Source organism: Chanodichthys erythropterus, chromosome 6, assembly GCF_024489055.1.
Source record: "Chanodichthys erythropterus isolate Z2021 chromosome 6, ASM2448905v1, whole genome shotgun sequence".
NCBI classification, from domain to species: domain Eukaryota; kingdom Metazoa; phylum Chordata; class Actinopteri; order Cypriniformes; family Xenocyprididae; genus Chanodichthys; species Chanodichthys erythropterus.
In genome coordinates, this window is record NC_090226.1 from 35,278,566 (window position 1) to 35,301,941 (window position 23,376).

At 38.4% G+C, this 23,376-nt stretch overlaps 3 protein-coding genes across 5 annotated transcripts in view; 1 reads left to right on the top strand and 2 right to left on the bottom strand.

Moving 5' to 3' along the window:
• vgll4b (vestigial-like family member 4b) overlaps positions 1-137 on the bottom strand; it is a 45,691-nt gene extending 45,554 nt beyond the window's left edge. Inside the window, exon 1 of the mRNA XM_067388788.1 lies at positions 5-137. The gene's annotated coding sequence lies outside the window, so the exon portion shown is untranslated. The remainder of the gene's footprint in view (positions 1-4) is intronic.
• Positions 138-361: 224 nt separating this feature from the next.
• Positions 362-8,125, bottom strand: tamm41 (TAM41 mitochondrial translocator assembly and maintenance homolog). 2 transcript variants are annotated; one of them, XM_067387582.1, is made up of 8 exons: positions 7,798-8,125; positions 7,108-7,290; positions 5,616-5,708; positions 5,261-5,411; positions 3,772-3,917; positions 3,167-3,332; positions 857-919; positions 362-597 (listed from the first exon to the last, which is right to left on the bottom strand). In XM_067387582.1, the coding sequence occupies exons 1-8, from the start codon at positions 7,933-7,935 to the stop codon at positions 521-523; spliced, it is 1,017 nt and encodes a 338-aa protein (XP_067243683.1). In that variant the 5' UTR covers positions 7,936-8,125; the 3' UTR covers positions 362-520. The 2 variants fall into 2 exon arrangements, with proteins under 2 accessions (XP_067243683.1, XP_067243684.1); XM_067387583.1 differs by lacking the exon at positions 3,772-3,917.
• An 8,284-nt stretch (positions 8,126-16,409) lies between these two features.
• Positions 16,410-23,376, top strand: part of syn2b (synapsin IIb) — a 67,605-nt gene continuing 60,638 nt past the window's right edge. For both annotated transcript variants that reach the window (XM_067388790.1, XM_067388791.1), the window contains exon 1: positions 16,410-16,823. In XM_067388790.1, coding sequence (XP_067244891.1) covers positions 16,462-16,823 — 362 coding nt within the window. In that variant the 5' untranslated portion in view covers positions 16,410-16,461. The remainder of the gene's footprint in view (positions 16,824-23,376) is intronic.

Consider the following 23,376-nt stretch of genomic DNA (forward strand, 5'->3'; position numbering starts at 1 on the left):
ATACCACTTTGAAGCGCCACTTTGAAATCTCCTCAGTCACAAACTCGATGAGAGATCCTGAGCAAAGAGCCCCAAAAATCCAGTGGAAAAGATCCAAAGTTTGATGTGGTAATCCAGGACTGAGTTTGGGAAGTGGCAGTGCGCGAGCAGCGGGGAAGAATGCTTGGAATGATGGAATTCTCTTCCTAGCAGGTGATGAGAGTGAAGAATTCTCATTGGTCGGGGTCAACGGAATGAGATCAGCATACATTATGCTAATGAGGGAGTGACGTCATACACCATTGCAACAGGTACAACGTGAAGGGCAGGTCAGGAAATAAACAAACACACTTTATTTAGAAACGTTTATTGACATGTTCTCAGGAATAGTGTGCATTAATTTAGTATGCACTGCTTCAGTCAAACATACAACACACTTTCATGCTTGGACTGTAAATAAATATCAGCTATGGAAAGCAAGGTGGAAATATTACAGTGTTTGACACAGTTATTGTGAAATGCGTTTAGAAATAATTGTCAGTCAGGATGGTTTTCTACGCCAGCCTCTCCACATTTTCTGCATCTTTTTTACGCTGTACGACACCGTTTTGACGGGACCTGTAAAACAAGTTGCACTCGCTGATGAACGGAATCAAAATATAAAAACATTTAAGAAAATCACATTTCAGAAAACACCAAAACTGACTGATGCTGGGCTGAAAGAATATTAAACTTCAGAACAAAAATTAAAATTATTCAGAACATCATTTTGTTATTCTAGTGTTGAAATGACCTAAAAATATTGATACAGAGTTGACTTATGAATGTTGTGACACAGAACACAATTACTAAAGTTGATATTCTTAAAATCTCTTACCAGCGGTGGCGATTCCTTTGGCACTCTGTGTTAGGCTGGAGGTTTTCACTATCGATGAAATTCCTGTGAAAACATTGTTATTACATTTGATAATAAATCATAATTTGGCAATTACAACAAGTGTAACAAATCATCTGCCAACAGCATGCTGAACTGATGTCATTTTAAAAGTTATTAGTGAGTATTTTCAATCTGAGTGTTACATAACTGAAGAGTGAAATACTTTAATTATATTTAAGATAAATTAAATATAGTCAGATATATTTAAGGTGAAACAACTTTTGCTCTATGTTGTGTCATCTGTAGTGATTCCTTACTAAATGATGCAGTTTATTCTACATAGTGACAGACTGAAATATCCTTCGTTTTTTTATGTTGCATACAGGTGAAGTGTAGGGCATAAACACACGCAGGTGTTTGACGGTTATTATGACAATGAGACATGAGGGTGAGGCCGCTGGAGAAACACAACACCACAAAAAAACCCAGCCGGCCAGTTTGGCGAGTCCAGAAAGCACGTCTCTTTGAAAACCACTGCTTATTTGCACTTCCATTCATCTTCTGTTAAGTTGTTTATTTCATGCTATTCAAATGAGAGTGTGATGTGTGGTTCTTTATTAGACAGCGTCAGTGTTAAGGACTCAATATACTCATGGCGAAGTTCTTTTTTCATTCTTTGCTCAAGGGTAAAAACGAGTTTTGCTGTGATAAACTGTTAGCGAACATCCTGATGTCATCCACACTGCTGAGAGCGACGTTTACAGGAATGTAAATATACGGAGCCCCGCACGTGACATGCAGTAAAAAAAAAAAAAAAAAAAAATGTAGGCTAAATTGCGTGCATAATGTAGCAAATGAAGGGAATGAAATAGCAAAATTGCGTGAGCAAAATAGTAAATTGTGCGCACGATTTAGCAAATCGAGGGAACGAACTAGAAAACTGTGCACACGATTTAGCATATAGAGGGAACGAAATAGTAAATTGCGTGCGTGATTTAGCAAATCGAGGAAACAAAATAGTAAATTACGCGCGATTTAGCAAATCAAGGGAACGACATAGTAAATTGCATGCGCGATTTAGCAAATCGAGGGAACGAAATAGTAAATTGTATGCGTGATTTAGCAAATCGAGGAAACAAAATAGTAAATTACGCGCGTGATTTAGCAAATCGAGGGAACGAAATAGTAAATTGCGAGCGTGATTTAGCAAATCGAGGGAACAATAGTAAATTACGCGCGGGATTTAGCAAATCGAGGGAACGAAATAGTAAATTGTATGCGTGATTTAGCAAATCGAGGAAACTAAATAGTAAATTACGCGCGTGATTTAGCAAATCGAGGAAACAATAGTAAATTACGCGCGGGATTTAGCAAATCGAGGAAACAATAGTAAATTACGCGCGTGATTTAGCAAATCGAGGGAACGAAATAGTAAATTGCGCGCGCGATTTAGCAAATCGAGGGAACAATAGTAAATTACGCGCGGGATTTAGCAAATCGAGGAAACAATAGTAAATTACGCGCGGGATTTAGCAAATCGAGGAAACAATAGTAAATTACGCGCGGGATTTAGCAAATCGAGGGAACGAAATAGTAAATTGCGCGCGTGATTTAGCAAATCGAGGGAACGAAATAGTAAATTGCGTGCGTGATTTAGCAAATCGAGGGAATGAAATAGGAAATTGCGTGCGTGATTTAGCAAATCGAGGGAACGAAATAGGAAATTGCGTGCATGATTTAGCAAATCGAGGGAACGAAACAGTAAACCAAATGCACGATTTAGCAAATCAAGGGAACGAAATAGTAAATTGCGCGCGCGATTTAGCAAATCGAGGGAACGAAACAGTAAATTGCGTGCGCAATTTAGCAAATCGAGGGAACGAAACAGTAAATTGCGCGCGCAATTTAGCAAATCGAGGGAACGAAACAGTAAACCACATGCACGATTTAGCAATTCAGGGGAACAAAACAGTAAATTGCACAAAAATAGTGTCAATGTCTCTTTAAGTTAGAATTACAGCTTCAGTTTTTACTATAAAGTGGGTCGCCAATGTTTTCACTCGCGTCTGACCTCGACAGATTCAACAGAAGAAATTAACCAGCCGGTGCAAACATTTCATGGAAAATTTCACCTTGGTAAGCTGTTTCAAACTCCCGAAACGAACTTTATTTTGGCCTGATTTTCTTTTAAATTATGCCAGTTTGTTCTTTAATTCCGCTTGAAATACATCGGGGCCTTTACAATATGTGCAGTGGCTGAATCACATTTCACGTTTCACATCTGTCCTGAGCTGCTGCTGGTTGTTTTACCTTGCTGTACGACGGAGCCACAGTCTGGGTCCTGCGCCACCTGCAGGAGGATCTCCTCCACATCCCTGTTCTTCCCCGGACGGTCCACCAGACGCGTGATCTGCTGCTGAAGGGTGCGTGGAAGAGCCATGAGCTGCGTGAACTGACCCTCGGGGCTTTTGTCCACCTAGTGAACAGAAAACAGGAACATCCTGAATAAATGTATTGGAGAAGTGCTATGATGAGTAAAATCACAGACACAGCAGATGGGATTCAGTGGCACCTCATCTCATCTCAGAGGTGATGTAAGGTTTCAGGTGAGTAAAGCGACTTTTGATGGACTGTCATTGTAGTTACTAAGTGGGATTGAATGAGTGCACTTGATGACGTCCACTACAAATGTCTGTCCCCTCAAATAGTGCCCTATTTAAGGGTACAGGGAGCAAGTCTTCATTCATCAGTCTTCTGTACGAGAGAGTAAAGCCACAAGCCCTTAGCGTCTCATCAGTAACCTGCCTAATATCAGACAGCAGCTGAACTCAGTCAATCCACAGGGATTCTCCTGGAACAAAGAACGAACAGAACTTGAATGCGATCCATGACACGCGTGAAGCCACGTCTCTCACCTCCAGCCGGCCCTGTTGAGGCTTGTACACCACCTGCGGGCACTCTTGAAGAATATTGTTGTATAACTTGCGGAAATGCTGCATGTTGTCTTTTACGATGTTGGAGACTTTAGATTTATCCTCACCAATCACCATCCTGAAATCCCCTTCAGTCAGACAGAAGACAAACACATGCACTTAGGGTAAACAATAAACTAATAGATATCTCCATACTTCCACAGTTGTAGACATGTGCCAATATTCAGATATATCATGATAATAATGAATATACATGATATTGTTATCGTGGGCACCTCAAAATACCGTGAATAATTATTTATTACCAATTATTTAAATTTTTATATTAAATTTTATATTACTTTCCCCATCAACCATATAAAATACACAATACTGCCGTATTCTGCATCAGAGAGGCAAGCGCACTATGTAAACAAACCCAACGTGCATGAGAAGCACATGATGGAATGAAACGAACGCTGAATGAAAGTGCACGTTCATTGTCTGACAGCAGAGGGCGCTGATAGAACTGCAGAAATGCAGCGGTTACCCCGGAAACTCCAGCTGTGCTACTACAGCATTTAAAATACTTTGTATTGGCAATGTTGTTCATCACAGCACTAAATACTTAATACTTAAAGACTTAACTGGCTATTTATTTTCAAACTTAAACATTTTTATATTTTAATCTGGACTACAACATGCCCTATAATGATTGAAAATGTTCTGTTTATTTGTTATTGTTCAGTAACACTTGATGACCAAAGGCTTCATTAGTTAACATGTTAATTCATTATTACCAAACTGACAATTAAAAAATACTTTTATTATAGCATTTAAAATAGCATTTATTAATCTTAGTTCATGTTAATTTCTAGTTAAGGTTTATTAACATTACTAAAGTCAAAAACTTTATTATTTAATGGACCTAAAACTAACAATGATCAGTTGTATTTTTTAACTAATATTAACAAAAAATAATACCTTCTGTAACAAAAGTAGCTATTGCTCATTCTTAATCTTAGTTAATGCATTAAATAATGAGACCTTATATACTGTTTCCTGTTGTTCTTTATAATGCATTTTTGCACTTTAATCTGTTTTAAACATTTTACTTTATAATTCGTGTACTGCGTTGTTGTATTTAAATGTTCAGATTTTTTTTTTTTTGTCATAAGAAAAAGAGTTCTTAAACCTGTTATACTATCACAACACTTTTTTTGCAACTTATTTCAATATTGCGATAATACCGTACACCGTGATAAAAGTTTAAGCAATTATTGCAACATGAAAATTTGATACCGTCACATGCCTACAAAGTTGTATTTCAAGCTTTTTCGTTGGAAGCCAAAATCGAAATAATTATAATTAATCGTGCAGCCCTTCTTCAGAATAAAGCTGGTGCGAGTAGAGCTGCTGGAGTGGAGATTTCTGACTGAACGGCCAAATACAGATTAGACTAAAATGTAAAACACATGCAAGAAAGACTCACCAGAGTAGGACAGTCCTGCTATCTGGAGGAAAAGGTCTTCTTCTGAACAACTTTCTGGCAGCATGAGAAAAGAAGCAATCACGGCACTTTTCAGGTTCCCTACAAGAGCGTCCCGCAGTTTTCCATTCTCATTCTGGAGCAGAATTCGAACCTAGGAGGAAAAACACGACTAACATGTACTGACTTACACTTGAGCATAAAGTGAAACTGAAACAACATGATGAAGCCAAGAAAAACTGAATGTGCTCAACAAACGTCCAGTGCATATTCTCTAAATGCCTTTTAAAAGACATTGAAGAATTAATCACAGCAGCGCGTCCGTGTGAAGCGTAACGCCCGAGGAGGAAGTACTCACAGGTTTGTGTAAGCGGCCTGCGACGTACAGCGTTTTCCAGTGGAGCAAGTCATCGATCAGAGCATCGGTGCTGATCACACCGTACTTCATCACCTGCAAACACAAGAGACTTATTCATCAAACAAGCTGCTTTACATTTTACAGACTAACAGATTGCATTTTTCTGAGCAAAAATACAGTGAAATATTATTACAGCTGTTTTCTGTGTGAATATATAGTAAAGTGTAATTTATTCCTGTGATCAAAGCTGAATTTTCAGCATCATTACTCCAGTCTTCAGTGTCACATGATCCTTCAGAAATCATTCTAATATGATGATTTGATGATCAAGAAACATTTATGATTATTATTATTAATGTTGAAAACTACAGAAGAGGATTAGGGCCAAGCAATAATAAAAAAAAAAAAACATCTTGAAGTTGTTAAATTACGAGAAAAAAGTCAAGATAAAATGTTGAGAATAAAGTCATTAAATTAAAAGAAAAAAGTTGTTAAATTATGAGAAAAATGTTAAATTTCGAGAAAAAAGTTGAGATAAAATGTTGAGAATAAACTCATTAAATTATGAGAATAAAGTCATTAAATTACGAGAAAAAGTCATTAAATTATGTGAAAAAATTCGTAATTTAACGACTTTATTCTCATAATTTAACGAATTTGTTCTCGAAATTTAACAACTTTAATCTCGAGATAGTTTTATTTTTTCATTATTGCTTGGCCCTAATCCTCTTCCGTAGAAAACAGATTCAGATTTTTGTGGAAACTTCAATGATTTTTTTTCAGGTTTCTTCAATGAATAGAAAGTTCAAAACAACAGAATTATTTGAAACAGAATCTTTCGTAACAGTATAAATGTCTTTACTGTCAATTTAAAGGATTAGTTCAGTTCAGAATGAAAATTTCCTGATAATTTACTCACCCCCATGTCATCCAAGATGTTCATGTCTTTCTTTCTTCAGTGGAAATGAAATTGAGGAAAACATTCCAGGATTTTCTCCATATAGTGGACTTCACTGGGGTTCAACGGGTTGAAGGTCCAAATGTCAGTTTCAGTGCAGCTTCAAAGAGCTCTACATGATCCCAGACGAGGAATAATCAAGAGAAACCATCGGACATTTTCTAATAAAAACAAAAATTATATACTTTTTAACTACAAATGCTCGTCTTGCACTGCTCTGTGATGCTCCACGCATGACGTAATCATGTTGGACACGCGTGACCTTTCCAACATGATTACGTCATACGTGGCGCACCAAAGTGCAAGAGCATTTGTGGTTAAAAAGTGTATAAATGTTTATTTTTTTTAGAAAATGTCTGATGGTTTCTCTAGATAAGACTCTTATTCCTCGTCTGGGATCATGTAGAGCTCTTTGAAGCTGCACTGAAACTGACATTTGGACCCGTTGAACCCCAGTGAAGTCCACTATATGGCAAATCTCACCCCAGTCTTTTGTACAGTAGTGTGTATATGGCACAAGATTCACGCTCCTACCCTGTCATCAGCAGGAATCAGCGTGTTGAAGTAAACGCCAGCTCCGTACTCGCTCTGTATGTTGCTGATGTGTTTCGGCCCCAGGAATCTGAGGAAAGAGTAGTGCTTCCTGTTCTCCATGAGGTTCATGGTGTGCCACGTGACCGGATCATCCACAGCAAACACAAAGTCCAGCATGTTCCTCTGAAACACACAAAACAAAAGCACTTCTGAAGAACTTTCAATGCATTAAATGAAAGGATTAGTTCACTTTCTAATTAAAATTCCCTGATAATTTACTCTCCTCCATGTCATCCAAGATCTTCATGTCTTTCTTTCTTCAGTCGAAAAGAAATGAAGGTTTTTGAGGAAAACATTCCAGGATTTTTCTCCATATAGTGGACTTCACTGGAGCCGAAACGGCTGAAGGTCAAAATTAGTTTTTTTTCTCAAAAACCTTCATTTCTTTTCCAGTGAAGAAAGAAAGACATGAAGATCTTGGATGACATGGAGGAGAGTAAATTATCAGGAAATTTTCATTTGAAAGTGAAATAATCCTTTAAAGTTTCTCCACATATTATTAACTAATTCACTGTGGCCATTAACTGAAGATTCACTCTACTATATATTGGGCAGAATCACACTTGATGATGAGTGACACTCTCCAGGTAACAACAACACGTGGAAAGTGTCACGTGAGGCGTTTCTTACCGTCATCTGACCTTGCGAGCTTCCAGTCTGTCTGAACACAGCAGATCCATAAGCAAACGCCAGGCTGATGTCCTGAGGGAACTGACTGAGGATCTTCCTGAAGAACACACTGCTGTTCTGGAGAGCTGGAAGCGTCATCGCGGAGCATCAACACAAACTCTTATCAGATCGTGTCAGTGTGTTCAGAGCTCATCGTAACGCGCATGCGCGATGCCAATAACTAATGTGATTAATAGTTATACTGATAACTAATTGCTTTTCGTCTACTGAATATCTTAAAGATGTTAGCTGCAGCTGTTTTTGAATGGCAGTTTCATCGTGGAGCTCTAAAGAGCGTCTTCTGTGCAGTTGATAGCTCGCTGGCGCCCCCGTGCGGTCTGGTGCAACAAAAATCAAGATTTTTCTTTCCTGTTTATTTTATGAATTTATATATTTGTACTCTTGTAATTCTAAAGCTGTGTGAAATTCTTCATACATAATAATGGTGTTCTTTATGTATAACTGCATTTACTTCCACAGTAACTGCAATTATATGATGGTGCTGCCTAGGGCAAAAAATATAGTGTTTTTGAACCATACTATAGTAAATTGTAGTATACTGTATAAATTATAGTATTTACAACACTTTGTTCATGAATCCTTCAGCATACTGTAGTATTAACTACAGTGAACTGATAAACTGTAATAAATACTGTAGTATACTTTATTTTTTACTACAGTAAACTGTAGTGTATATTGTAGTATAATATATCCTATAGTTGTAGAAAACATAGTACAGTATTGGGTAAAGTAATTTGATTATATTACTATAGTTGTTATATTACCACAGCAAGTATAGAATTACCACAACAAATTAATTCAAGTTCTTTACTATAGTATGGTTCAAAAACACTATAGTATTTACTATAAATTACTGTAGTATTTGGGTGTCCTTTTTTATGTAAAAAGTTGATCTGTAATCAACATCTTTTTACTTTACCAGACTTACATTCACACCAAGAATGATAACTATAAAGATAACCAAAATAATGACTATATTAGCATCCACACCAGTACACAGTAGTGTTCTGTTTTTCTGCAGTTTTGTCGTCTGCCGCTGTAAATGCTCAAAATCGTTAAAGTTACACAATGTAAAAACTGCATACATTTTGCGGAAGAACGTTTTGGTTGTGCTTCGGCTCTGTGTGGATGAAAACAATTAACCTACTGCTCATAAAAAAAATCACTACTAGGCTCAAATGTGCAGTGTGTAAATTTTAGTGGCATCTAGTGGTGAGGTTGCGAATTGTAATATATTGCGGCCAATACTGAGTCCGCTTTCGGATGTAAACAACTAGCAACAGGAAGTGTTTCTTTCAAAATGCTTTGAAATCACCCTCTTATTACCCAGTTTGCTTCAAACTTCATCAGAATAATGTCAAAACATGGCAGATGTAGACCTGTGAAAAGACTCTTGATATCTTAAATACTGTTGCCATGGCAACACATCAAACTTTGGGTGTTTTTGAGGCTCATAGCATGCTTCAAATTGCATGAAACTCAACACACAAGTCAAAGCTGTCGTCCAGCAGACATGGTCAAAGCCTTAGAAACAGGCAGGGAGGAGGGGCTCTATAGCGCCACCTTTTGACAAAAGAAAGCCGGACAACTTTCTAATTTAGTCATAAGTTCCGACCAATAGGATATTTTGGTTTGAATATGGATTTTTTGAATAATCAGGCTCTGAGTTTTTAAGTACTCCTCGTAGGAGATTCATGCAATTGCCACCAAACTCAGTCAGCATGAAACAAAGATACTGACGATGCTAAATTGCGAACGATTATAGGATATCTTGAACAGTGTTGCCATGATTAGTGATTAAAGTAATGACAAAAAAGGGAAACAGGAAGTGTCTCATATCATGTAAAATCATTATTTGATTTAAATATGCAATATGTAATATTTTCTGTCCGCTAGAGGCCTGTTCAAAACAAAGGCGTAGCTTGATGACGCTAAGTTTGAGCGCGGAATCTTGGGACATGTGGTCTTCACATCACAGCCGGTGGAAATAATCGGGATTGGACTCGGGAAGAAATCATGTTCATGGATGTGATTACTACCGTTACTGTAGTGTGAAGCAGAGCAGGAGCGAGTGTTGTGGAGCTGAACGAGGAGCTGGAGCGATTGATCAACACACGCCTCACAAGCAGCGGGACTTTTATTATGACACAGTCGCCGCTGCCGCTTTTCCGGTCATGAGTATGAGGAAACGCAGCTCTGTTTATCATATTAGATACATTTGAGAGAGCTGAAAATGATGTTATAACGTTACTCTGTGCGTTCGCTCGGCGGCTGCCGTGAGACACTGTTACACACTGCAGTAAGATAGATCCATTTTACAATATCAGATTAAATGCTGGATGATTGTGTTGATAAATGACATGCAATTAATTTTAAAACGTATTGTATGATGGAGAAAATGCTGTATTACTGTTACTAAAAATAAAGCTGCATCTGATTATGCTATGTTAGCTACTTCACACAATAGTGTTTTTCTCTGAGGCACGGTGAAGCATGAGACTCGCAAAAAAATAAGAAAATTATATTTAAACAATAAGACTAAACGTGTTGAGCTATATAACAATAATTAGTTTTCTTTCTATAAATATATCAAAACAGTTGTTGCCTTGCCTATTAAAACATGTAAATATTAAAGGGGTTTCCATGGTTTCTGGAAACCGAGGGTAATGCGGGTATGACGCCATTGACAGGCGACTCCTCACACGTCCTGGTTAAAATTGGTTAAAATTGCAATTTTCTCATGATTTACAAATAGTTGCAAACATTTGGGATATTGTAAGTACTCAAGTGAACAAAATATATAACACTGGCCTAGTGGTTTTTGGATATTTTACTGCAAAATTCGTACATATTGCACCTTTAAAATAAATTAAGATTGTATGTTGCCCGCCATGCACAGGTTTCCTTAAGCCACCGGGGTGGGGGTGGGGGTAGCGGTGGGGCTTGGACCCGTCATCGCTGCTTGCAGCTATATTTATTGTTATAGTCGTGGTGTGGAATTTGCTATTCTTATTATATTTAGAACTATATATTTATAGTTATAGTTATTGTCCTCAGTGTGAACTCAATCAATCAATAAAAAACAAACAAACAGCATTTTGGAGTTCCATAAAATGCCATATGTATATATATATATATATATATATATATATATATAGTGAGGTAAGTAAAGGAAATCATGTTGTGCAGCCATATCCTACTACAAAGAAATTGCTGTTTTTATTATCAGCCACTAGAGAGCACTAAAGGATTTAGTTTGATTATTAATTTATTTATGAACATTTGCTTGGTAAATCTACTCTAGAGTGATGACGTGTTTGATGACAGCACACAGCAGACAACACCAGGATTCATTCACGTGATGATGATGATGATGATGATGATGATGATGCAGGAGCTCTGTTGAAATTATTACGCAGATGCAAAGGAGGGTTGCAAAAAATATAGTGATTCTGTGATGAGAAAATTGTTTTAATTTAATGAAAAAAGTTCATAACCATTTTCACTGGTGCTCAAAGAGAGTCGTGCTCTTGTGTCGTGTTCACATACCGTACTTTATAATGTCAAGTGACTGGATCGAGAGGTAATCTCATCATCATCAAAGCGTCCTCAGAACTGACGATGAAGGAGAATCTCATAACCTCAGTGTGCCACAAACACATTAAATCCCACTACAGTGTTCAGTGCTGGTGTAGTGTCATCTGCCTCGCAGCGAGGAGACAATGTAGTCTAATCTGAGGGCAATTGTTGGTTGCAGGCCATGAGCTCTTTTCTCAAGCACCACAATACCCAGCACAATCTCACACTTTACTGCCAGTTGCCATGGAGATGCATTCACTGCTTTTTCTCTGTTTAAAGCAGCCTGTGTGACTGCAACATCTCGCTTTGCCTGCGGTTGAAAAAGACACATTGCTTCCCTGATGTCATTTAGAATAAACACAATGTACTTACAGAGTGTGTGCAGACGACCTCAGAAATATGACATTAAGCTTAATAATTAATGCGGCACTTATCGTTAGAGGGAAACAGATCATAAGATGGCACATTGTCAGCCAGAAGGCAAATATATACGCACTTTAGCAGAGAACATGACAGGCTTTTACAGGCTGTAAGCAATAGTACAATACAACACATATTTACCGCATCCATATGTTTACAACCTAGTGCAAATTTAATATATCTGAGGTGTTTATGCTGTCTAATATAATCTCCTTTTAAAGCTGAATTTTCATCTCGTATTTCAAACAGAATGCCTTTGCTTGCAATTTCACAAATTCAGTTTGCATAACAAGAGCTAAAATGTCACTAAAAATATTAGTTTTGTATGAAAGATTGCATTAAATACAAATAAAAGGAAATAAATAGAATATTATAAAATGAATGTAATGTAATTTGCAAGAGGCTTTAGGGAGAAATGCAAACACATACTTTGCAATTTGACATTTAAAATTGAATTGAGGGCTATGGAATAAAAAATACATTTTTATATATTGTACAGCAGGCATTGATTTTTTTTCCACCAAATATTCCAGGTTTAATACCACACACACACAAAAATGTTGAATATTCATAAAAAAAAGCACAAGATTGAGGCATAAATTAATAGAGAGAAATGTAACAAAATTAAATCTTAAAACTTAATCTTATAAAAAAATCTTATATAAAATCTTACAAAACTATAAATCGCACTATAAATCTCTATAAATTGCTAATGTGTCATTGACAAATAAGGTTTTTAAAAGTTTAACAAAACAAAATGGAGATATAATTCATTTTGAAGTTTTATTAAGTATTAACAATGAGATTATGTGGTTTTTATAAACAATTAACACTGCTTTTGTCATTTTTTACAAGATGGACAAAATTTGTCACTAAAAAAGTTATACGGTTAAACCAAAATTTCGGTTTTACCGAATGACGATATTTTCAAACAATGCTAACAGGCTGATATCTAGCAAAAGGACAATCATTAAAACATTTTATATTTAGTACAAGTTTTTAAAATATTACAACATTTTCCATGTTTTATAGCGGTTGCACCGAATGACCTGATGTTTCGGGACATGCGTATGATCAAGAGAAAACATGAATTTATCAAATAGTTAAGAGAGAGTTAGTTACTTTGCTTCATGACCATGTTGTCCTTTGCAGGTGTCTGAATGATGTCACATCCTGTCACATGATACTGACCGCATGACTTGATCCAAAATGGTCCCTTTTATATCGGTTACTCCGAATGACATCAATGAAATTCATTTATTTTCATTACAAAGCGATGACTTCTACACATAATTTTAATACCATTTTGATATATGATGTTATAAAATCATGCCAGAATAAAAAATATATACATTTATTACATTTTACGATATTTTTGGTAAAAATTGGTAAAATTTGCATTCCAGGGGCTAAATATCATGTTATTTGGGGTCACTTCAACCTGTGGACATGAAAAACAACCCGCGGAAACAGTCTAAAAGTAGCCCAGTTCTGTGGGAAAACTGGGGACATGGCAACACTGTCTTAACCAGGCCCCACCCCTATATTTTGCATATGCTTTGGGCGGGAATTATTTTAATGAGGAATATTGTGACTTGAAAAATAGTATAATAGAACCCCAAGAGTTATCAAATCAAAACCTTATAAATATATGATATTATCTGCATCACAACCCAGTGATGACCTTACCTAACCCTAATCAGAAGTCTCTGCATCTAAATATGGTTGAGCACCACATGATGTGTGCTATTTTTTCCCTATCGTGTAAAATCAAGGTCAATATGAGCTTAGCATGTCGGTGCGGCTCACGACACGTGCTCTGCATCAGATTCACACCTCCAGCTGCTGCAGAATAAACCGTCAGCACGTCGTGACTTCATTCTCCTGCCTCAGAAATCATCATAACTCACATGGACTCTTCTTTGATTCAGAGCACGTCATCGTTTGTTTCTGCAACAGTTATCAGTTTTGCACACATGAGCTGTTCTCCAACACCAACAGCTGAAAACCTGCAACATCTCATTTGGATTCATCTCACTAATTACACGAGACACAATGCAATTATGTTCATATTTGTTATCATTTTTCCTGTTTGCCATCAGCATGAAGCCGTTCCCGCAGCGCTGCACATAGAAATGACAATCTTCATCTAATTTAGCCTGAGATCTCATGACGTTTGATGAGTAAACATCTATTTAACCCTTTCTATACTCTACTGGCTGGCTTAAAATGAACCCAAAATAGTGGTTATTATTAATAAATGTTCATTTAAGAAACATATTAATAAATATTAACTTCCAACATATTTTGGGTTCATTTTAAATGAGCAATACAGTAATTTTTAAACAATAGTTGAGTTAAATAAAACCACCCAGCAGGTTGGGCAAACATTTAACCCAATCACTGGGTTGAAACAATCCATTTGCTGGGTTAAAACAACCCATTCGCTGGGGTTAAAACAACCCAATCCCTGGGTTAAAACAACCCATTCGATGGGTTAAAACAACCCAATCCCTGGGTTAAAACAACCCATTCGCTGGGTTAAAACAACCCAATTCCCGGGTTAAAACAACCCATTCGCTGGGTTAAAACAACACAATCGCTGGGTTAAAACAACTTATTCGCTGGATGAAAAATAACCCAATCTCTGGGTTAAAACAACCCATTTGCTGGGTTAAAACAACCTATTCGTTAGGTTAAAACAACCCAATTGCTGGGTTAAAACAACCAAATCCCTGGGTTAAAACAACCCAATCCCTGGGTTAAAACAACCCATTAGCTGGGTTAAAACAACCCAATTCCTGGGTTAAAACAACCCATTCGCTGGGTTAAATCAACCCAATCCCTGGGTTAAAACATCCCAATAGCTGGGTTAAAACAACCCAATCGCTCAATTAAAACAACCCAATCGCTGGGTTAAAACAACCCATTCACTGGATTAAAAATAACCCTATCGCTCGATTAAAACAACCCAATCCCTGGGTTAAAACAACCCATTCACTGGATTAAAAATAACCCTATCGCTCGATTAAAACAACCCAATCGCTGGGTTAAAACAGCCCATTCGCTGGATTATAAATAACCCTATCGCTCGATTAAAACAACCCAATCCCTGGGTTAAAACATCCCAATAGCTGGGTTAAAACAACCCAATCGCTCAATTAAAACAACCCAATCCCTGGGTTAAAACAACCCATTCACTGGATTAAAAATAACCCTATCGCTCGATTAAAACAACCCAATCGCTGGGTTAAAACAGCCCATTCGCTGGATTATAAATAACCCAATCACTGGGTTAAAACAACCCAATTGCTGGGTTAAAACAACCCAATCGCTTGATTAAAACAACCCAATCGCTGGGTTGAAACAACCCATTTGCTGGGTTAAAACAACCCAATCGCTGGGTTAAAACAACCCATTCGCTGGATTATAAATAACCCAATCACTGGGTTAAAACATCCCAATCGCTGGGTTAAAACAACCCAATTGCTGGGTTAAAACAACCCATTACCTGGGTTAAAACAACCCAATTGCTGGGTTAAAACAACCCAATCCCTGGGTTAAAACAACCCAATTGCTGGGTTAAAACAACCCATTTGCTGGGTTAAAACAACCCAATTCCTGGGTTAAAACAACCCAGTTGTTGGATTTGTCCATTTAACCCAACTTGTGTTGTTTTTAACTCAGTATTTTTTAGAGTGTAACGTTGGTGGTTTGTTTATATAACTTAACACTAATTATAAATAGTTAACATAACTAAATGTCTTATAATTTCACATTTAAACTCTCATTTCATAAAACAATTTGTTTAATTGTAATCTCTATATAAATGGGCTTATGTTGTTTCCGTCCAGTCTGTGTATGTGCTGCTTCTGTGTCACCTTTGCTGTGCAAAGACAGCATGATTCAGTGTGTGCTGAGGTCCTTAATTGAGGGCAGTGCTGTGCAAACCCAGACAGACACCATCACCCTTGAGCAAACCTCATAACCTCATGTTATATTTCTGCTGCTGCTGTCTGATGTGTAAATCATGATCATCATTCCTCAGCCTCCATTTTGTTTGTATTTCCTGCAGTGGATAACATGGGTTTGCCATATTGAGCTCCTGTATTTAAGAGATCAGCGCTGACTAAACGATGGCACAGGACCAATGTTTAGAAGACGCTATAGAGCAGATCTGCAGATCCATCCCTCTGCCTCCCATCAGAGCAGGGTCTGCAGGTCATCCCGCAGAGCAGAGGGAGGGAGATGGAGGGGGAGAGGCTCAAGGGAAGGGGGGATTGCTGTAGGAGCTCCCCTCCATCCATGCATATTCATTGGAAACCCCGTTCAGCAGCTGCGGTACAACGTAGTACGGACACGTAAGCAATGATGTAGGAGATCGTGAGGGACTAGGGGAGGGGGAGCGTGTGAGAAGAGAGGGAGAGCGAGTGAGGGAGGGAGGGAGCGGAGACACAGGCAGAGTGTGAGCATCTCTTCCTGGCATTCGAGCTGTCACGGAGAAATTCAACAGCAATATCAGCACTGCACTCTTGAGAAGCGGCACAAGAGTCGGGAACGAGGCCATCGTCAACCCAGAGAGTTTAACCTCCACTAGCCACAGCCATGAACTTCCTGCGCCGTCGCCTCTCTGACAGCAGCTTCATCGCCAACCTGCCCAATGGCTACATGTCGGATCTCCAGAGGCCTGACCCGCCTCCTCCACCTCCTCCCACCGCCGGCACCAAGGCTCCCGCCGGACCGACTCCTGCCCCATCAGCTCCTCCTGCGGCCAAATCCCCCACCGCGTCTCCGGCACCTGAGCGGCGGCCACAACCCGCCCAATCCACCGGCTCGGGATTCTTCAGCTCCATCAGCAATGTGGTCAAGCAAACCGCCGCTTCTGCGGGACTAGTGGAGCAGAGTCCGGCGGCGGTGTCGCGGAAGTTCAAGATCCTCCTGGTCATTGACGAACCCCAACACGAGTGGTGAGTTTACTTGCGCCGAACCAGACTTGTTGATTGTGGAAGATGATGCATTGATTGGACAGTTGCGTGCTTGAACAGCCAATAAGTTACTTACTCGTCTTAGCTTGTTTAGTGTCGTTTTCTTCACAGAATGGTGCTCTTGTTGATTCCAGTCAGAAGTTGATTGGTGCCTGTACGCCTCTTAAGCAGATGGCTGCGTGAGAACAGGCTTGATTTACTACACCGCTTGTCACGACTCTCTACAACACAATCTCAACATTTTATATTGGTAATTCCTGGGTGAAAATAGCGGCATGCTGTGATTGAGATGCATCACTCACTGCTAAATGTTTGTTCAAAGGTCAGACTTCTCGAAATGTGGATCTTTTGCAGAGTTGATCACCAAGCCAGTCCTAATTGAGGATTGTGAGCGGTCACGTTTTGCCGTTCTCCACGCCAGTGCTGCCATCGATTGGCTTGGAAAACCCCCGTCCATTTGCACCTGATGAATGTTCAGGGTACATTACATTAATGAGCTTAGAGCTTTAATTCATGCGCTCCAGAAGACCAGCGGAGATAATTATTCACAGGCTTTGCATAATAAAAAACCAGAGTGGAGGAATCACACCTTACTTCCCCTAGTTAAAAACATGAATATTTCAGTGGCGTTCCTCCAGGGGAGTCAGCATGTGTTCTCTCTAAGAAAGCAAAGCTGACTGTGTTTTGTGTGGATAATATTGATTTTTCCTGCTCTGGAGGAGCCCGTAAGGCTCGATAGGACTGATTTGGGAAGCCAGTGCTTTTACTGTAATGTAAGCGAGCCTAATTAGAACCATATGGGACTGAAGATACCTTATTTTACCCATATTTTTGCATTTTACTCACTCAAAGACTTTCATGATAGTTATTTAGCTTGTTGGATGGGTGCAGCACATCGCATATTCAGTCCACATGCTGAGCAGTAAGAGCAGGAGATGTGCAGCGAATCTTGAATAATGACACAGACAGTCCCACTGGGAATCCGGCCAGGAATCTGTTTGTTTTCACCTCTTATAATAAAGTCTCATCCCTGTGCATTTCATATGATTACCCGCGTTTAAGTCCCAGAATTAAGTGAGAACGGTTCATTCTGGAAAGCATCTTCTGTAGCACTCTGAGTGAGGATGACACAAACAGGAAGCTTACATAACCGTCGGCTTCCATCTTCTGTGTGATCTGCCATGTCCAGTCCTCTGGGGAAAAGACTGCCACTTTAGTGAGCGCTTTTCAAGGTGTCTCTCTTGCTGGAGATTTGTGTAAATGACATCTGCTACTAGATTTCACTCATTATAAAAAAGAGTGCTCAAGAATTGGGAGAAATCTGTGGTTTGCTAAATATTAGTTTTATGAAACACCCCCAAGCCTACAAGGAGGGAGAAATCCCGGTGGGATGTGGGGATACAGGAGCTGTGTTCTGCCCTTGAGTCTCCTCTATGTAGATCCAGAGAGAGCGGTATGAGGGCAGTCATGTGTTGAAGTAATGAAAAGGGACATGGTGAATCAGCACAGTGAGCCCGAGGCTTGTATCTGAGCGCTGCGTGTGGTGTGAGGATGCTTGTTGTTGCTTGGAAAGCTAAACGTCGACATGCAGGATAGCTATTTCTTGCAATTACTTTTATGTATATTAGAGGTGTAACGGTACACAAACATGACGGTTTGGTACGTCCATATAGTGGACTTCACTGGGGTTCAACGGGTTGAAGGTCCAAATGTCAGTTTCAGTGCAGCTTCAAAGAGCTCTACATGATCCCAGACGAGGAATAAGAGTCTGGGATCATGAAACCATCGGACATTTTTTTTTAAATAATAAAAATTATATACTTTTTAACCACAAATGCTCGTCTTGCACTGCTCTGTGATGCTCCACGCATGACGTAATCATGTTGGAAAGGTCACGACTTAAGCAGAAGTACAGATCCAGTGTTTACAAAGTGAACATTAAAGACTAAGTCAAACGGCCTTTACCAAAAAAAGGTAAAACAACGATGTCGGACGATTTTGAAGTCCTACCTCGGTACTTCCACCTACGTCACACGTGACCTTTCCAACATGATTATGTCATGCGTGGAGCATCACAGAGCAGTGCAAGACGAGCATTTGTGGTTAAAAAGTATATAAATGTCCGATGGTTTCTCCAGATAAGACTCTTATTCCTCGTCTGGGATCATGTAGAGCTCTTTGAAGCTGCACTGAAACTGACATTTGGACCTTCAACCCGTTGAACCCCAGTGAAGTCCACTATATGGAGAAAAATCCTGGAATGCTTTCCTCAAAAACCTTCATTTCTTTTCCACTGAAGAAAGAAAGACATGAACATCTTGGATGACATGAGGGTGAGTAAATTATCAGGAAATTTAATTCTGAAGTGAACTAATCCTTTAAGAATAAAAGCAAATATATCTCTGCTAATGCTGTAAACTAGGGAGCACTTTCTTGCACATTACTATAATTTTAAAGGTTACATTTAACAACAGAGCTCAAACTATTAAATTCAGATGCTATTTATTTTTTAGATATAATAATCAACACTCAAATAAAAAAAAATGTATGTAGACATGTAAATTACACATAAGGCAGTTTTTGCATCAACTTCTACATAGTTGTTTCTACTCCAATTCGTTGTAGAAATATAATCATTTACACATTTACTGACATAACTTGTTTTCATGACAGATTTTTTTAAACAAATGAAGACATCACTAACAGGTGAAGTAAATATAATTAAGATATAAACTAATAATAGTGCATTTATTTAGCAAAAGAGTTCATTTCTCTGTTGAACTAATAAGCTGTGGACACTGAATGACTCGCCTGAGGAAAATGTAATGCTACGTGACTGTTTTACAAGCTGTTTTACTGATATCTTTCTGTTGTTGAAACACTGATTGAGCGATTACACGAGATATGACACGTTTCAGTAAGTTGTTCTGTATCTTTCAGCATACCTTCAGATGTTCATGCATGTTTATTCTGTAACTAGTAGTCAAGAGGAAGAGATGATCGCGTTCACTCGCGCTTCGCTTGAACTGAGGCGCCTGTACGGTGTCTGTCACGTCACATCAAAGAGCGTCAAAAACAGCAGATATTGTTTGAATTTCATGATAAAATGGACAGAATTTGAAAGATATCACTTTGTTTCTTAACAAAAGTAACAAAACACACTTCTGTCAGGACCACTATCGTCAAATATTATTGATAGAGTTTGTATTGGCGGTATGGTTCTGTTCTGGGCAAGAACTACCTGCGCATTTATGCAGCCTAGCATGGATAAGAGCAGGGAGAGCAGCAATAACCCCCTATAAACAGAACAGAACCAATATATGCAGATATAATTAATGTCAATAATTTAACATGTACACACATTCAAGAATTAGTCTGATTCAGGGGAATCATGAGGCCAATCCTAACTGAAGAGAGGAGGAGCTGGGGATGGAGGAGGGTAATTAGCTCCTGAGAATGCAATAGCTGTTGATAATATTGAAGAGCTTATATATGGATGCTGTATTCCTATAGGTAGATGTGAGTCACTTGGGAGTCAGCTGATGCGAGCTTGACTGACGTGACCTGCTGGATTTATTGCGATTATTGGTGGTTAATGCTGGTTAACCTAATGTGTGTTAACTCTCTCCTACCATATAACTGTAAAAAGTCAATATAAAATGACGGAAAACCTCATGAATTGCGGGGAAAGAGTTATGTATCTGCACCTATTATGCTTTTTTAAAATTGTACCTTTCCTTTAGTATGTAATATAGCTGTTTGTGAATATTTGTGCATGTAAACAATCTGCAAAGTTACAAAGCACAAAGTCAGTGAATCTCTCTAACAGAAAGCACCTGCCTGAAACGTCTCGTTTGTAGTCATGTCGTCATTTCTGTGATTTATCTACATCAGCATGTTACACATTTGCATAATAGCCGTCTACTGGCTGCTATGGCCCGCCTTTAAAGAACGGTTCAGGAGATGTTCTCATTATCAGATTTGGTACGAACTGGTATGGCAGTACCGAACCCATAGATTTAATGCTGTTTACAGCTGACGGTAAGGTCCATTACAGTTCTGAAACACGCTATAAGTGGCTGACCAATCACAACAGGGTGGGCTAGATGACCAATCAGAGCAGACTGGTCTTTTCAGAGAGGCGGGGCTTTAAAGAGACAGGACAGTGTTTCAGTCAGAGGGTAAAAAAAGGAGTAGAGTATGAGAAAAATAATGTATTTTCGAACTTTAAATCATGTAAATGTATTCTAGCATAACCCAAAAATAATATTATGAACTTTAAAGGTTCCGTAGAACGTCTTTTCAAAAGATGTAATATAAGTCTAAGGTGTCCCCTGAATGTGTCTGTGAAGTTTCAGCTCAAAATACCCCATAGATTTTTTTAAATTCATTTTTTTAACTACCTATTTTGGAGCATCATTAAATATGCACCGATTCAGGCTGCGGCCCCTTTAAATCTCTCGCTCCCCGCCCCCCCGAGCTCTCGACTATAATACAGTGCATAAACAAAGTTCACACAGCTAATATAACCCTCAAAATGAATCTTTACAAGATGTTCGTCATGCATACTGCATGCATACATCGGATCATGTGAGTACAGTATTTATTTGGATGTTTACATTTGATTCTGAATGAGTTTGATAGTGCAATAGCTGTTAATAAATGATAAGTTGACAAGTGTTTAATAATGAAAATAGTGACGGCTCTTGTCTCTGTGAATACAGTAAGAAACGATGGTAACTTTAACCACATTTAACAGTACATTAGCAACATGCTAACGAAACATTTAGAAAGACAATTTACAAATATCACTAAAAATATCATGATATCATGGATCATGTCAGTTATTATCGCTCCATCTGCCATTTTTCACTGTTGTTCTTGCTTGCTTACCTAGTCTGATGATTCAGCTGTGCACAGATCCAGACGTTAATACTGGCTGCCCTTGTGTAATGCCTTGAACATGGGCTGGCATATTCAAATATTAGGGGCGTACATATTAATGATCACGACTGTTACGTAACAGTCTGTGTTATGTTGAGATTCGCCTGTTCTTCGGGTAAACAAATGAGATTTACATAAGAAGGAGGAAACAATGGAGTTTGAGACTCACTGTATGTCATTTCCATGTACTGAACTCTTGTTATTCAACTATGCCAAGATAAATTCAATTTTTGATTCTAGGGCACCTTTAAGGCACTTGAAATATCTTTCATCTCTGCATTGATGGGATGAGTGTGTTTGAAGCAGTTAACAATAATGTGCTGCTTAAATATCACTCTCTCAATCGTGCTGAATATCGACACTGAGGCCTCGTGCGTATGGCTGAACTGCAGGTGTGCAGATGTGTGGCACTGATAGTCCAATAAAATAATTAATGTCACGTAATGGATATTTCAGACAAAAACTGATCTGTTTGTAAAAGGGGTCGTGGCATCAGTCTTCTCTGCAGGTGTGGTTGTGGAGTCTGTGTCTCTGTTAACCCCAGTGTAATTTAATCATGTCTTCTGACCTTATTTAACAACATCCAAACTCAATCTCCATATTCCTCCGTCTCCAGCACGGCTCGGCACATGGATTACTAGAGCGCTTTAAGCGTGATTTATTGTTTAGTACATTTCTTCGGTAGTACTTTAAGCAGTGAAAATATATTTTTGAAATAATTATCCTGGTAACACTTTGTTAACATTATGTACTAACAATGCTTATTAATCTTCGTTAATGTTAATTTCAACAAGAACTAATACGAAAACAAAACTTGTATCAGTTAATATTATTTAATGCACTCAATAACGAATTATAGATTAATGTTGAATTAGTTTTTATTTATTACACATAAGCCACTGCCTATAATTACACTGAAATTAATGTATTAATTTCATGAAAAAACTGGAACCATATCACCATCTTAAGCAGTAATAATGTTTTAATGCGCATTAATATTAAATGTAATAAGTGCTTAGGCCTCGGGGGAAACTTCTGACGCGTTTGTTAATCAAACAAAGATGTCTTCTCTCATTTGTCCTGTGCTCGTTTAGCTTAACGAGCCTGTTGATACTCATTGATGAAGCAGATTAATAACTGACGGCAGCACAAAGGCCTTCTGAACGCTAATGAGGGTTTACTGAACATTTTCATTCGAAATCTGGTGAAAAATTGATGCAATTACTAGAAACTCTGATGGACTTGCCAGAACTTTTTAATTGTCTTTACATCATTTCATCATAAAACACTGCCCAGATTTAGTTTTTCTGTTTAATAAAAATATATATATAGACATATTACAGTTTGTATAATGGATTTTATCAGTTAATGGATATCTTAATATTACACTGTCATAAACACTGAAGGATCATAATTTGTTGTGAGTGTTGAACAGATCATCCAGTCGACATGTGCTCATTGTTGTAATATCAGGTCAGAAACAGCAGCTGTTTGAGGATTTAGTCGTGTGACATCAAATTGTACCCTGCCAATGCAAGCTTAGACTAAAGGATGTGCTAGTTAGCTCTCAACATCTGTTTCCATCCAAATT